At 36.7% G+C, this 15217-nt stretch overlaps 1 protein-coding gene across 2 annotated transcripts in view; it reads right to left on the reverse strand.

Annotated features, from left to right (window-relative positions):
• The window catches only part of LOC108737812, a 62140-nt gene that overhangs the window by 7048 nt on the left and 39875 nt on the right, over positions 1 to 15217 (reverse strand). For both annotated transcript variants that reach the window (XM_018470917.1, XM_018470918.1), the window contains exon 2: positions 6564 to 6684. In XM_018470917.1, the coding sequence (XP_018326419.1) occupies positions 6564 to 6624 (61 nt within the window). In that variant the 5' untranslated portion in view covers positions 6625 to 6684. The remainder of the gene's footprint in view (positions 1 to 6563; positions 6685 to 15217) is intronic.

Below are 15217 nucleotides of genomic sequence, written 5' to 3' on the forward strand. Positions count from 1 at the left end.
CCGTACTTTATTATAAAGTATTGTACTCTATTTCGACTGTGCGTACGTTATACTTTACAAGACACATAAAGTACGCAAAAATACTTTGTTTAAGGCCTCAAGTAAACATCGTAATTTTGTAAGCGATTATTCTAAATTCAGAGTATTTTTACATCAATAATATTGCACAGAAAAATGGCAAGCCATATTTAAGGAACAACCTGATTTCCCAAATCTGTTCAAAGCAGCGTCACTTTTGCTGTCCGTTCCGACCACTTCATCAGTAAGAGTATTCTCTGTTATGAACGCAAAGTGGCGGGACGACAGGAATAAACCTTCATTAAAACTAATTAAAAATGAACTTTTAGTTTACTTAAATCTTTGCCATGTTTAGACACTATTAATGTATTTAAGAGCAACATCAATTTGTTACTGGCTGCTAGGTGTAACAAAAAATATGTTTTTAGAAACAAAAAATGAAATACTTTATTTTTATGCTGAGCACTTCTTTTTTGAACCTTTTAGTCGAGAAATACTTTATGTAAAGCCTGAAAAGGTGGCAACCCTAGATATAATAATAGGTGTTTCATTCACACCAGTCAGTAATGCTGACGGGCTGGCAGTCCCTCCGCACCACGCCGGAAGGTAGGGCGGAAGACCCTCTTCAGCCTCCTTTCAGGAATCGTGGAGGATGGGTGGGTGGTGGTTCGAGTGAGATAGATGAGACGGACAAAATGTAGACAGAAGAGAATGAAAGATTATCTGTGGAATATTACTCCCCCAGCCTTTACCTAAATGATCCAAAGAAACCACAGAAAAACTTGGACCAAAGCGGAGCGGCGACAAAGCCCGTATGCTAAGCAATGGTCTAAACATGTAGGCCAAACCGCTAGGTCGTTGTCAGGAGGTACTACCTAACTATTTATTGGGAGTCTGACTTGGTTTAAAGTTGATCGTCCATGAAACCGATCAAATTGAGATCGGAACGGCGATATTTGACAAATTGGTAAAGGCCATGAGATCAGCTAAGGACAAAAGAGATCCTGCAGAAAGGTCCATATGGGAACCAGTAATACATCGATGGGAACGAGACTCAAGGAGCACAAAGCCTGTTATAAATTACTAGCTTCGGTAACGGCTATCACAGCAGGAAGGTCAGAGAGACCATCGAAGATCCAAGAACATCCGAAGAACTTTAACAAGAAGAGGAGTTCCTTATATTCAACCAGATCTCGAATCCGACCTTCAGGAACACTCGAACGGTAAAGACCTACCTCTTACCCACCGGCATAAATACAACTTGCAGGGTCTTAGTGCCCATCTTGACACTTTCCGACTTTGCCCCTAAACCAAAAGACCGCTTGATAAGGCTCTGCCACCTTCTATTCTGAGCTGATTTTTGTTCCCTTTTGCTCATTCCTAGTTTCGCTTTTTTAGCGCGAGTGCCTACCCAATTCATCCGAGGTAGGCCATCGATTCTCACTTCATCCCCGTTTTCGCCCAATGCTTCCTTCCTACTCTCAATCTCCTTCCCGCAGCCAAACTCTTTCTATTGAACCTTCCTTTTGATGTATAATACGCGGGTTGATCTCCCTACTTTAGGAGCGGTTTTAGCCGGTAGGCGCATTGGGGAATACGACACTATCCCCCTTCGGGCGGTATCTTTTGAAGATTTCTCCTCTTCGAGGAAAAACGAAACAAACAAAAAGAAGTCACCTGTCCACATCTAGCATGCGAGATGGAAGGATCTCTGAAGAAGCTCGTCTGTAGTGCTAGCGAAACTTTAAGAAGCAACTCCAATTGTTTTAGAGTTTAGAAACCTCTCTTTTTGACTGATTTTTTGACAAAGTGCAATGCGCGCAATCCATCGGGGAAAAGTAACGCCATCTTGGGAGTAATTTCCCTCACCAATAAATTGTCATACTGAAATTTGAACTTGGTGGTTACTTTTAGATAAATTAGTTGGGAGCTGCTACGTTTGCTGTTTGACATTAATTTGTATTTGTTACTGTGTTTCGTTTTTTAGCCTTAAACAAACTTAACACATAACATGCAAAAAGACCAGCTTGTGAAAACTAATGCAGTGCTGGTATTAGAGCTCATATTGTATATATGAAAATGCCGAGGTGGTTGAATTACCGTCGCTCCAAATATTTATGGCACTTCATCTGCCAAACTAATATCAACCAGTCCACCATTAACCTCCAGTTAGCACCATTTTGTGCAATTTACATGCTAATGAATAGGTTATGGTTTATTACCATAGGTACCAAAAATGCACTTTCAGACTAGAAATATGTAGTTATGGAACAGACTACATAATGTCACTACCCATAATTCCCCTGTGCTCATTTGCATATCGTTATCTAAACGGGGAAAACTGATAGTTCCCCTGAACAGCTTTATCAATTCTGTCCACGGATTAGAATCCAGTGAGGACGCTGCTGAGAATAATTACTAGAACATACACGCGAACTAAAATATACGCAAAATGTATTTCCTGGTTTATTAATCGGCTTGTGAGCCAATGCCTTATTCTATATTTAACCCTTAATTCGTTTCTCAAAACAAAATATCACACTAAGAATTGTGAAAATTGGGTCATTATCCACAGCTCAATTAATCAACTAATTTTACACAAATGACTTTATTATCTCTTATTTAAAATCTGCACATATAGAATGAAATTAGCTTAAAGATAACAAAACAGAAGAAATTTGAAAATAGTTAATGAAGTCAATTAACTGTACATGTATATTCGTTAAAATCATCAGAACAGAGGACTCCATGGAAGTCAATAAAAAATAAGGAAGATAGGTTGGTAGGACACCTTCTCAGGCATGGAGGTCTAGTCAGAATCATTTTAGAGGCAGAAACAGGAGTTAAGAGGGGTAGAGGTAGACGTAGATTGAATTACTGTTAACAAATAGTTAAGGATGTGGGATGTTCTAGTTTTAGGGAAATGTGAAAACTAGCTCAGGATAGGAAAGAGTGGAGGTGCGTGTCCAACCAGTTTTAGGACTAACGACCTTATGATATTAGGGTGTTTCATTCCCACCAGCTAGCCCGGTTGGTGAGCGGGCAGTCCCTCCCACCTACACCGGAGGGTAAGGGAGAAGACCATCTTCAGCTTCCTTCTATTAGGAATCGTGGAAATGGGTGGATTGTGGTTGGGACGAGAAAGATGAGATGGATGAAATGAAGACAGAAGAGAGTCAAGATTATTTGTGGAACATTAATACTGTCCCAGCATTTGCCTATATGACCCAAGGAATCTACAGAAAAACTTGGACCAGTACGGACGGACCCGCAATCGAACTGGTGNACGATTTTCCTGCTTTTCCATTTTTACGAAAACCACAGAGGCGTCTTGTTCAGCGTGCTGTCAAACCTACACTAGCAAGGAGATCGGGCTGAAACTATAGCTACAAGCTATCCAAGGATGGTACTATAGAATGTCACCTCAAGGTAGGCCTAGTGGCGTCATCTCTTGGTTAGGCCGGAAACTTATCAATCCACCCTCGTATAATGCAGATTTGTTAGAAGAATACATAAACGGTGTGGTCTGGTGGCTAGGAGAAAGAAACTTTTAGGTATTTCATTCACACCAGTCAGTAATGCTGGCGGGCTGGCAGTCCCTCCGTACCACGCCGGAAAATTATCTGTGGAATATTACTGCCCCAGCATTTACCTAAATGATCCAAAGAAACCACAGAAAAACTTGGACCAAAGCGGAGCGGTGCCAAAGTCCGTATGCTAAGCAATGGTCTAAACATGTAGGCCAAACCGCTAGGTCGTTGTCGTTTGACATTAATTTGTATTTGTTACTGTGTTTCGTTTTTTAGCCTTAAACAAACTTAACACATAACAGGCAAAAAGACTAGCTTCTGAAAACTAATGCAGTGCTGGTATTAGAGCTCATATTGTATATATGAAAATGCCGAGGTGGTTGAATTACCGTCGCTCCAAATATTTATGGCACTTCATCTGCCAAACTAATATCAACCAGTCCACCATTAACCTCCAGTTAGCACCATTTTGTGCAATTTACATGCTAATGAATAGGTTATGGTTTATTACCATAGGTACCAAAAATGCACTTTCAGACTAGAAATATGTAGTTATGGAACAGACTACATAATGTCACTACCCATAATTTCCCTGTGCTCATTTGCATATCGTTATCTAAACGGGGAAAACTGATAGTTCCCCTGAACAGCTTTATCAATTCTGTCCACGGATTAGAATCCAGTGAGGACGCTGCTGAGAATAATTACTAGAACATACACGCGAACTAAAATATACGCAAAATGTATTTCCTGGTTTATTAATCGGCTTGTGAGCCAATGCCTTATTCTATATTTAACCCTTAATTCGTTTCTCAAAACAAAATATCACACTAAGAATTGTGAAAATTGGGTCATTATCCACAGCTCAATTAATCAACTAATTTTCCACAAATGACTTTATTATCTCTTATTTAAAATCTGCACATATAGAATGAAATTAGCTTAAAGATAACAAAACAGAAGAAATTTGAAAATAGTTAATGAAGTCAATTAACTGTACATGTATATTCGTTAAAATCATCAGAACAGAGGACTCCATGGAAGTCAATAAAAAATAAGGAAGATAGGTTGGTAGGACACCTTCTCAGGCATGGAGGTCTAGTCAGAATCATTTTAGAGGCAGAAACAGGAGTTAAGAGGGGTAGAGGTAGACGTAGATTGAATTACTGTTAACAAATAGTTAAGGATGTGGGATGTTCTAGTTTTAGGGAAATGTGAAAACTAGCTCAGGATAGGAAAGAGTGGAGGTGCGTGTCCAACCAGTTTTAGGACTAACGACCTTATGATATTAGGGTGTTTCATTCCCACCAGCTAGCCCGGTTGGTGAGCGGGCAGTCCCTCCCACCTACACCGGAGGGTAAGGGAGAAGACCATCTTCAGCTTCCTTCTATTAGGAATCGTGGAAATGGGTGGATTGTGGTTGGGACGAGAAAGATGAGATGGATGAAATGAAGACAGAAGAGAGTCAAGATTATTTGTGGAACATTAATACTGTCCCAGCATTTGCCTATATGACCCAAGGAATCTACAGAAAAACTTGGACCAGTACGGACGGACCCGCAATCGAACTGGTGTCCTCCTGAATTTAGTAGATATATTGTGGTACTTCAAAGGTGCAATGTGTTGCTGTTTAAAATGACAGCTGCTCGTTAATTGACTCGAAATTGAAGGAGTCACTTGTTTATTGCTTCAGCGGACCGGTGTATGGTTCAATAAGTTGCAGTTGATGTCTAGGTATCATTTTATTAACCGTAATAACGGCAGGTACTTGTATCAAACTGACAATAAATGAATGTTTAGAATGCCCGCTTTTCCTTTGTGTAGCGAACTAGCTCCTAGTCGTTCCTTTCACTGCTATTTAGTTGCAAGAGTAAACCCAGGGAAGTAGGGACTGTATACAACAGGCATATCATTAATAATTCAGGAGTTGAGAGTGCGTTTTATTGTCCGAGAAAACGTAGAAGAGATGGATCTCCACGTCTCGACCAACTAAATAAAAATTCTACATGAAGTGAACATGAAGTAGCATTCTCTGTTTAAGTCTGAAGGAAATAACATCAAATCGGAAGTCGTTTGCCAGGAAGAGGTAATATTTTTCAGGGAAGTTTATTTACTCTTTTTTCTGATGCCAACTCTGATCAGATAAAAGTATGTAAAGGGTACCGTAAAATATGAAATTCTGAAATAGAAACATACTTTAAATGGTGGAATATTTAGTAGGTTGCTTCAGTTTAACAACAGCACTGGGTTTTAGGGTTTTGTAATATTATTCAGTTGTAAACCCATTCTTTTCTTGTAGGCAAATGGGAAATCGTGAGTGAAATATTATTTTTCCGATTTCATAAGTAATAGTAAGATAATGAAGCAAATACCAGTAGAGAGATTATGAGGTTTTCTGTTAATTGACCTTTATATTTTGTTCTTGAAATACAGCAGATAACATAAATGATGTTACCTTCATTTTTTATCAATTTCTAGAAAACACCATCAGCTGTATAATAGTAAGTCACAAGAACCAACAGAATTTTGTAATCGATTCCTTCAGGTTCTGTATTCCTATTTTACTTATGTCTACTGTTCCTGTTGAAAATGTGTATAGAAACCAGTTAATTCCACTTTTAGCCCTTTGGATTGTATAGGTACTACTGCATCTTATGAACCTTGTCCTTGAGTTGAGCAGTGACAAAACTCAGCCCGTTTATTGATTTCATCAATCTCTATCATCTAAACATGATTGCCGTCAGAGTTTACAGGTTATCCTGATTGTATAGGAACATGGTTAACAGTAGACTCAGTCTTTTTGTAAAGTACAATATGAATACATTAAGGTCTGTATTTTGCGCATGTGAATCTCCATAAGATTTTAAAATACGAGTTCTACATAATCTACCGTTGAAGTTCAAATTGCTTCCGTTTTATTATCACATCGACTATACGGTAATCAATTTTGCATGGGAGTATTACCTAAACAAACTTCTCCAATTTATAATGTACCCATTTACTGAAATAACTTACCATCGTAGCCGTTTGATATAATTCCAGTGACTTTGCCGGCCACTCTGCCTCCCACTGGCATGTTGAGCGGGGATGTGGAAGCCCCTAGCTAAGAACCGCACGCCCTCTAGGTAGCATCTACCTGCAAAATATTTTAGCTATATCATCAAAACATCCTATAAAAGCAGCGATTATCGTTCTCAAGCGTGGAGGGGCTTCTCAAGTAAGTAATTATCTTAAACAGCATATAGTAATTAAAACTCATTAGTAACAGAACGAGAAAGGTGAAATGGAAATGAAACTATTTTCGAATGTAGATAATAAGTACGATCTGTTTGTGTTCATGGTCATGAGGTCATGTACAAATGGTTGTATGTATTTAAATTTAAAGTACATTTAGGAAACCAATATGTCATAAGGGTGAATAATGTTCCAAATGTAATTTGTCCTGGTACCTAACTGTCGTCGGTAGGATTTGAGGCGGCTAGTCCATTAGTTAAATGGGAATATCAGAGACGAAAGACTTTGCAGATAATGTCCGCTATGTCACAACATTGTCGTTAGCAGGATCAAGAAGGCCGTTCGATCATTTTGATTGACCGTCTGACTGCAGAATGCCTGAGATTTATTTGCGCCGTTATTATAGAGGTTAAAATGAAGCTTATTTACAACATCTCATTCAATAAGAACTAAGATTAATTACAATTCTCGAGAAGTTTATCTTCCTTAATGGACTTCCATGTTTGAAAGCAATGTTCGTCGCATGGAATGAGAAAGGTAGCCATGTGTTTCGTTTTATTTTACAGTAATTAGTTAAATGTGCGTTTTATGACAATAAAGATTACAGTTTTGTATCATATTTCTACTGGGTTTAAAGTAATTATTAATTAAACTAGTTCTTCCCTCTGTCCCTGCTATTTTTATTGCTCCACTATGACGTAGTGTCGGCCATCATTCTTTTCTAATTGTTACAGTTGTCGGCCATCATTCTTTTTCAATTGTTGTCGGCCATTATGGTTTTTTAATAGATGTATAGTAATCAATGATTAAAATTTAAAGGAATTGTTTGCAAATAGGTTTGCAACACATCGTACGATTCAGCTTCAGAAATTGCTGATACTATCTATGTAATGCTATTTTGCCCCATGCTGACGGCACTCATAATTTCTTTTATCACTATCACTGTATAGTATAAAACAAAGTCGCTTCCCGCTGTCTGTCCCTATGTATGCTTAGTTCTTTAAAACTATGCAACGGATTTTAATGCGGTTTTTTTAATAAATAGAGTGATTCAAGAGGAAGGTGTATATGTATAATACTTGCTACATTGATAATTTTAGAGGTTTCTAATGTGATGTCGTAAATAAACACATTTTTTGCGCTTACATTGCAAACGCTGGCTAAACCCTACGAGATAGATCAAAATAATATACTACAGTATTGTACATCTTAAAAAGGTCTAAAAAAAAGTCCGCGATGGTATATGTCTATCTCTTAGAGATAACCCACAATAACCATTTTTATCCTTTACTTTTTATGAGAAATAATGACTTATNGAGTTATCCAGGCTACATTGTTGTAATCTATATAAAAAAGTGCTGACATAGGTCTGCTCTCACGTTGGAGCCTTGATAACAAGTCTGAACTGGAAACTGCTTTTGCATAGTTAGCATTTAAGTTTTCTTATTGTTCTTTTTAATTATAAATCTTTAGATTGTTACCAGCGCGTCTACCATCTAGACGTATTTGTATTATCTAATGACAAAAAAGCTGTAAATGTTGTATATAAAGACATTCAATAGTATATTAAGTATCAGCACTGCACCCTTGCGAAGCTGGGGCGGGTCGCTAGTATATAGTATTTAAAGCGACTTAAAGGCATCAAGTTTCTACTAAAGGCATTATCTTGGAAATTTCATGTCTGCAATTGTCGAAAGAAGAGAAAATCATTCGGTGCGATGTTTAGACTATACGATGGATGATCAAAAACATCCCCTTTAAATTTTTGACAAAGTTTGTCGTCTTGTTAACACAGTGTGAGGTCGTGCTATTTCATGGGTTAAAATCATGATCAACCACCCTATAGTCCACTTCATTCGCATCAGTCCTAATGCTAGTGGAGGGACGGTCTCTGTGTTGGAGGGTAGGGTTCAAGGCCCTCCTCAGACTCCTTTTAGGAATAGTGTGCCACATTTAAATGTACCTACCTATATATTTCACAATTCACACCCTGTGAATTACTACATATTTATAATTGAAAAAACAGAGTTTTATTAAGGGTTGTAAAAGTTGAATATTTTTGGGAACTCAACTCAACACAAAAAAAACTTTTACAACCCTTAATGCAGCCCTGTTTTTTCAAATATTATATTTAAGAGGGGCAGGAACTGGTCAACTACATATTTATATTTTATGTACGAGAAATACTGTAACGGAAATCGGATGTGTACGTGTGTACTAGAAAACGGAAATGTCATTATGAAGCGTTTCGAGTATCCCGTTATCTCACTGAATAAAAGCAAGGATTTTACCGAGTAGAAGCAATAAAATCTTAACGATCATGGAAAATGCTATCTTGCTATTTTGTTTCCGGTTTCGCATAAAATACGGTCTGACGTAACGTAACCTGAATAGGTCTGTGGGGAGACATATACCCCTTTATTTAATTACTGTCCAGGGTCACCATAACACATACAACGAATAAATTATACCACATGAGACATTATTACGTTCCGTTTGTAACTTAGATTGAAAATATTTCAAGGACTGTTCGGGCATAACGAAAGCAAGTTGAGGGACTCCCTTCCTTTTTAATTTTTGATAGCTTAATCTAACTCTCAACTTACAGTTTCCTCCCTAAGTGATCATGACCTATGAACTTGCAAGATTGATTTTTGCAAAACAGCGACAGAGATTTTTGCATCATATTTCAAAGTCAAATTTTAATGACCACATTTACAGCAACGTTTACGTATTAGGGGATTTTAATTTGTGACACAAAAAGATTACTTGAATTGGATAGTATATTTTGGTAAAGATGAAATTCATTAATTGATTAATTTAGAACAGTGAACGGTGGATTGAGAATTAATATAAAATTCAACAGTAAAGTTTGCGAGAATATTTGAAACGATAATAAGTACAATTGTGAATATAAAAATACGATCGACCGTCGGAGTCTGGTTAATCATTTGCAGATTTACACTGTAATAGGACCTTTCAGTTATCCAGGCTACATTGTTGTAATCTATATAAAAAAGTGCTGACATAGGTCTGCTCTCTCTTTCATTCCCACCAGCCAGTAATGCTGGTGGGCGGGCAGTCCCTCCGGACTACGCCGGAAGGTAGGGCGGAAGGCCCTCTTCAGCCTGCTTTAGGGAATCGTGGGAATGGGTGGGTGGTAGTTCGAGTTAGAAAGATGAGATGGACGAAATGAAGNACTGACGCATTTGTTCGTAACAATACAAAGGAAACATATGGAAATTTTTCGTTAAGAATTCCGTTTAAATTCTGTTAGTCTTTGATAGCAAAATCCCTAAACTATGTGGAGACATCAATAGAAGTCCGCGTTGACCACCGTGCTGTCATTATATCCGAATTTGTTGTCTGTCTTTATATGCGATCCACCGCCATAAACAGAGTCGTTCACTTCTTTTTCTTTTTGAAAGATTTGTGGCTAACTGATGAATAAACTCTCTTGCTATATTCGTTAGTTCCGAAGAAGAGCCACTTAGAGTTCGCATATAAATCTCTTCCAAGTAGAAAATATTTCCACATGCATCACCTCAGCGAAGTAGAAGAATTTCTGATTTAAACGAGCGTAGAACAAAATGGTTCTCCTGATTTTCATGCTAGGGTTGTTAAGTCTCGAGAGGTGACTTAAATTTATCACGGGGATTTATCTCGTCCCTGAAAATTGAGGCATTTGTTTCATTCTACAGTTTTTTGGGAACATAGCACCTCTTTATGACTAGTATTAATTATAGCGTTTATCGCTTAACGAGCTGGGCACAAAGAGCTTTGTACCTTCATTTTTCCTTATTATGTTCTTCTAATTTTTAACTCTTGGTACAATGCTTTTATGTTCGCGAACTGTTAATTTAGAAATTCGAAAAAGGTTCTTAAAGGTGTATGTTTCGAGCACGGCACTGTATGGGTGCGAAACATGGGCGGTGGACGCGGCGGAAAAGAATATGTTAGAAGCGTTCGAAATGTGGTGTTACAGGTGAATGATGAGAATACTGTGGATAGAGAAGGTTAGAAATAAACAGGTATTAGAAAGAATAGAACAGAAGGAAGGCAATAAAAAATAGGCAAGATGCGTTGGTAAGACACCTTTTCAGACATGAAGGTCTGGTCAGAAGCATACTAGAGGCAGAAACGGGAGTTAGGAGGGGTAGAGGTAGACCCAGATTAGATTGCTGTTCGCAAATAGTTAAGGATGTGGGATGTACTAGTTTTAGGGAAGTGCGAAGATTAGCTCAGGATAGAAAGGAGTGAAAGTGAGTGTCCAATCAGTCTTAGGACTGACTACCTTATGATGATTACAATGCTTAACTTAAAAGTTCCACAAAAATATGTCATTCGATTCAGAAATGTCCTATACTTACTTATGAAACTAACTTTATAATTTGTATAACGAACATAAAAACTTGATTTAGCCTTAACTAGTTATACTTCAGTATAATGCCACAGGGTGATATTCGTCTTGGCCCTCTGTGTTTCGTTTACTATGTGTATTCGAGGAGATTTAAGTTAAAATCGATAGGTAGATTTATGACACCTTTTGACGAGTCGAGTAAGTCCAAATTTGGACGATGAGTACTGTTATCGATAGTGAATATCTACAGCACCTACTTACATTTCATTTTTGGTTGTAATATGGCCTTACAATGTACGTATACGGAACCAACTACATATCTGAGCATAGACATTTAAACCCAATATTGAAACTCAGTCTTAAGCACAATCCAATCCTCTAATAGGTACGACACATTAGCAGACGTCCAAACCCTATAGAATTTTAATGACTTACCAAAAATGTTAACCTTTTAGGACTTTTTTTTTCATTGTTTCAATTAGAGAGCTTTCGTTTTGTAATTTAAGCTTATTTAATTTTACTAAAATCGACTTTTTTTTAGTAAATTATTATTTTTTACGTTTTCCTCCGCATATTCCTTTGTTTTTTGCAATTCTCGTGGAAATTATTAGGGATGCGACCCACATTCTGTGCTTAAAAGGTCTGAAATATAATAAAAAGCAAGCAAGAAAAGGTCGCTAGATGAGGTAATTTTCGTAAGCTTCAGACAACTTAAAATCCTAATTATTCACCATCGTAGTATTTCTATGAAAATCTCTGCGAGATATTTAAGTTGCTCTCTCTTCCATCACAAATTTCCTTCAGTCTGTTATATTAAATAGATATATAGTAAAGAAAATGACAATTCAACATCTGACAACAGTTAAACAGCAAGTATTAGTTTATCGGTTTCGAGTAAATAATTTTTAGGCATCAAGCAATTATTTTTTTATACAAAACAATCAGAAAATTATTTGTCGTTGTTGCATGCTCGTCAGTTGGCTGTACTGTCATGGAAACTTCCTGAATATTTCCAGAACCTTCCCATAAGTTCCTTTTGTTAAGCAATCTTGTGCCTACTGTCCGCGTTTGATTTATGACCCTCGACCACCGGGATCGATCGCCCACTGCGGCATACAAAGGAAGACTACACAACAATTTTAACATGGAAGTTTTTCGTTTAAATTCCATTATTGGTGGAGCTAGTCTTTGAATAGCGAAATCTGTAAACTATGTGCAGACATCAATAGAAGTCTGCATCGACCAATGTGTTGTCGTTATATTCGAATTTAAAATATTATAACGGTTCCAATTTGTTAACTTTGAAACATATTACTTCTTGCTTCTACTGCGTTGTCTGTACCTGACAGCAATTATTTGCCGCACTCCTATTCCTTTAGAAGTGGGTTTGAACCACTAAATTTCCCCTCTTCATGACTACGTCCCTGATACGTACAATGTATATAGATACATATCTTTGGTTTGTATGAAACAATCCTAATAGTTTAGTTACTTCGAGCAATTATAAGCACATGTTACCACAAGAGCAATTCAATTAAATGAGCAAAGAGAATTTATTGGTACTACCCCCTGTTGTTTTGTTACAACGATGTTTGAACAGATTGCTTTTAGGGTGTTTGGAACAACCAAAGGAGCGTGTACATTCCTACTATTCCGGTTCCTGTTGAAGTAATGATGTAATATACATATCGAAGCAGAAATGTTATGAGATCCTTTGTGATGATAATCGGAAAAGGAAATAATTTTCAAGGAAGAATAGAGAAAATTATGTACAAATGTGAAACGTGAAATTAATTTGTGGAGATTGCTTAAGGCGCGCTGATGAAATCTAATATAAAGTCTTATTATTATTTGATTTACGTGCCTATCACGTATGTAAGCAGCATCGTTTGCTGAAATACCTTCTATTATGGCCTTAAATGCTTAAAATACTTTAGTAGCAGCAAATACCCACTAGATGGCGCTACATTGCATCCATTGCATTAAGGACTGTTTTAAAAAACATTAGAGTTGAAATTCCAAGTAGGTATAATCTATAAGTAGGTATATCTAAATCTGTAAAAATTGATGTGAATGTCGTCAATCACCTGTCCTTTATTAACGAAGAATAAATTTAAACTCTATGTTTATGAATTAATATTATAACGGTTCAAATTCGTTAACTTTGAAACATATTACTTGTACCTGACAGTAATTGTTTGCCGCGCTCCTATTCATGGAGAAGGGGGTTTGAACCACTAAATTTCCCCTCTTCATGACTACGTCCCTGATACGTACAATGTATATAGATACATATCTTTGGTTTGTATGAAACAATCCTAATAGTTTAGTTACTTCGAGCAATTATAAGCACATGTTACCACAAGAGCAATTCAATTAAATGAGCAAAGAGAATTTATCGGTACTACCCCCTGTTGTTTTGTTACAACGATGTTTGAACAGATTGCTTTTAGGGTGTTTGGAACAACCAAAGGAGCGTGTACATTCCTACTATTCCGGTTCCTGTTGAAGTAATGATGTAATATACATATCGAAGCAGAAATGTTATGAGATCCTTTGTGATGATAATCGGAAAAGGAAATAATTTTCAAGGAAGAATAGAGAAAATTATGTACAAATGTGAAACGTGAAATTAATTTGTGGAGATTGCTTAAGGCGCGCTGATGAAATCTAATATAAAGTCTTATTATTATTTGATTTACGTGCCTATCACGTATGTAAGCAGCATCGTTTGCTGAAATACCTTCTATTATGGCCTTAAATGCTTAAAATACTTTAGTAGCAGCAAATACTCACTAGATGGCGCTACATTGTATTCATTGCATTAAGGACTGTTTTAAAAAAAATTAGAGTTGAAATACCAAATAGGTAAAATCTATAAGTAGGTACATCTAAATCTGTAAAAATTAATGTGTACGTCGTCAATCACCTGCCCTTTATTAATGAAGAATAAATTTAAACTTTATGCTTATGAATTAATTACATAATTAAGTTTGTAATTCACGCTAGTACATTATCTCCTTGAATTTTAAAACAGTTTTGAAACGAACTCGGAACAAAAACAATCCAATTTGGCACCGAAGCAACTCGGATATTGCAAGAAAATAATGTGAAGGTCTTATGCGACAAGATCATCCCATTATCTTTTTGTCGTGTAACGCTTATGATCCAGATTAATAGTCCTGTAGTCCCGCGATTTTATTACTACACACAATATTTCGTGTGATCCGGTACGAAAGCCGCTATTAAAAAGGGTAACGGCTTGTATGTAATAAATTATATTTGACGTTAAATAAAATCTTTAAAAGCACGGGATTTCTTTTTCAATTTAGGGTTAGAATGGTCTAGATCAATTGCATAACCCTGGATCCCCAGCAAGAGATAGTTGACCTAAAAGTGATTACATACGTAATGTTATACTTCACACTCGAATAAAATCGAAGTGGTCTAATTCTGTCGAAACTGCTAGAAGCGGATCGATCTAAAAGTTCCTCATCAATATGTCATTAGATTCAGCATCATCCTATACTTACTTATGAAACTAACTTTATAATTTGTATAACGAACATAAAAACTTGACTTAGCCTTAACTGGTTACACTTCAGTATAATGTCACAGGGTGATATTCGTCTTGGCCCTCTATGTTTCGTTTACTATGTATTTTCGAGGAGATTTAAGTTAAATCTATAGGTAGATTATGGCACTTTTAGACGAGTCGAGTAAGTCCAAATTTGGACGATGAGTACTGTTATCGGTGGTGAATTTCTACAGCACCTACTTACATTTCATTTTTGGTTGTAATGCACCCTTAGAATGTACGTAAATACGGAACCAACCACACATCTGAGGATAGACATTTAAACCCAATATTGAATGTCAGTGTTAAGTACAATTCTAATAGGTACTACACATTAGCAGACGTCCAAACCCCATAGAATTTTAATGACTTACCAAAAATGTTAACCTTTTAGGACTTTTTTTTTTCATTGTTTCAATTAGAGAGCTTTCGTTTTGTAATTTAAGCTTATTTAATTTTACTAAAATCGACTTTTTTTTTTAGTAAATTATTATTTTT

Source organism: Agrilus planipennis, unplaced genomic scaffold (genome assembly GCF_000699045.2).
Source record: "Agrilus planipennis isolate EAB-ADULT unplaced genomic scaffold, Apla_2.0 scaffold3, whole genome shotgun sequence".
Taxonomy (NCBI): domain Eukaryota; kingdom Metazoa; phylum Arthropoda; class Insecta; order Coleoptera; family Buprestidae; genus Agrilus; species Agrilus planipennis.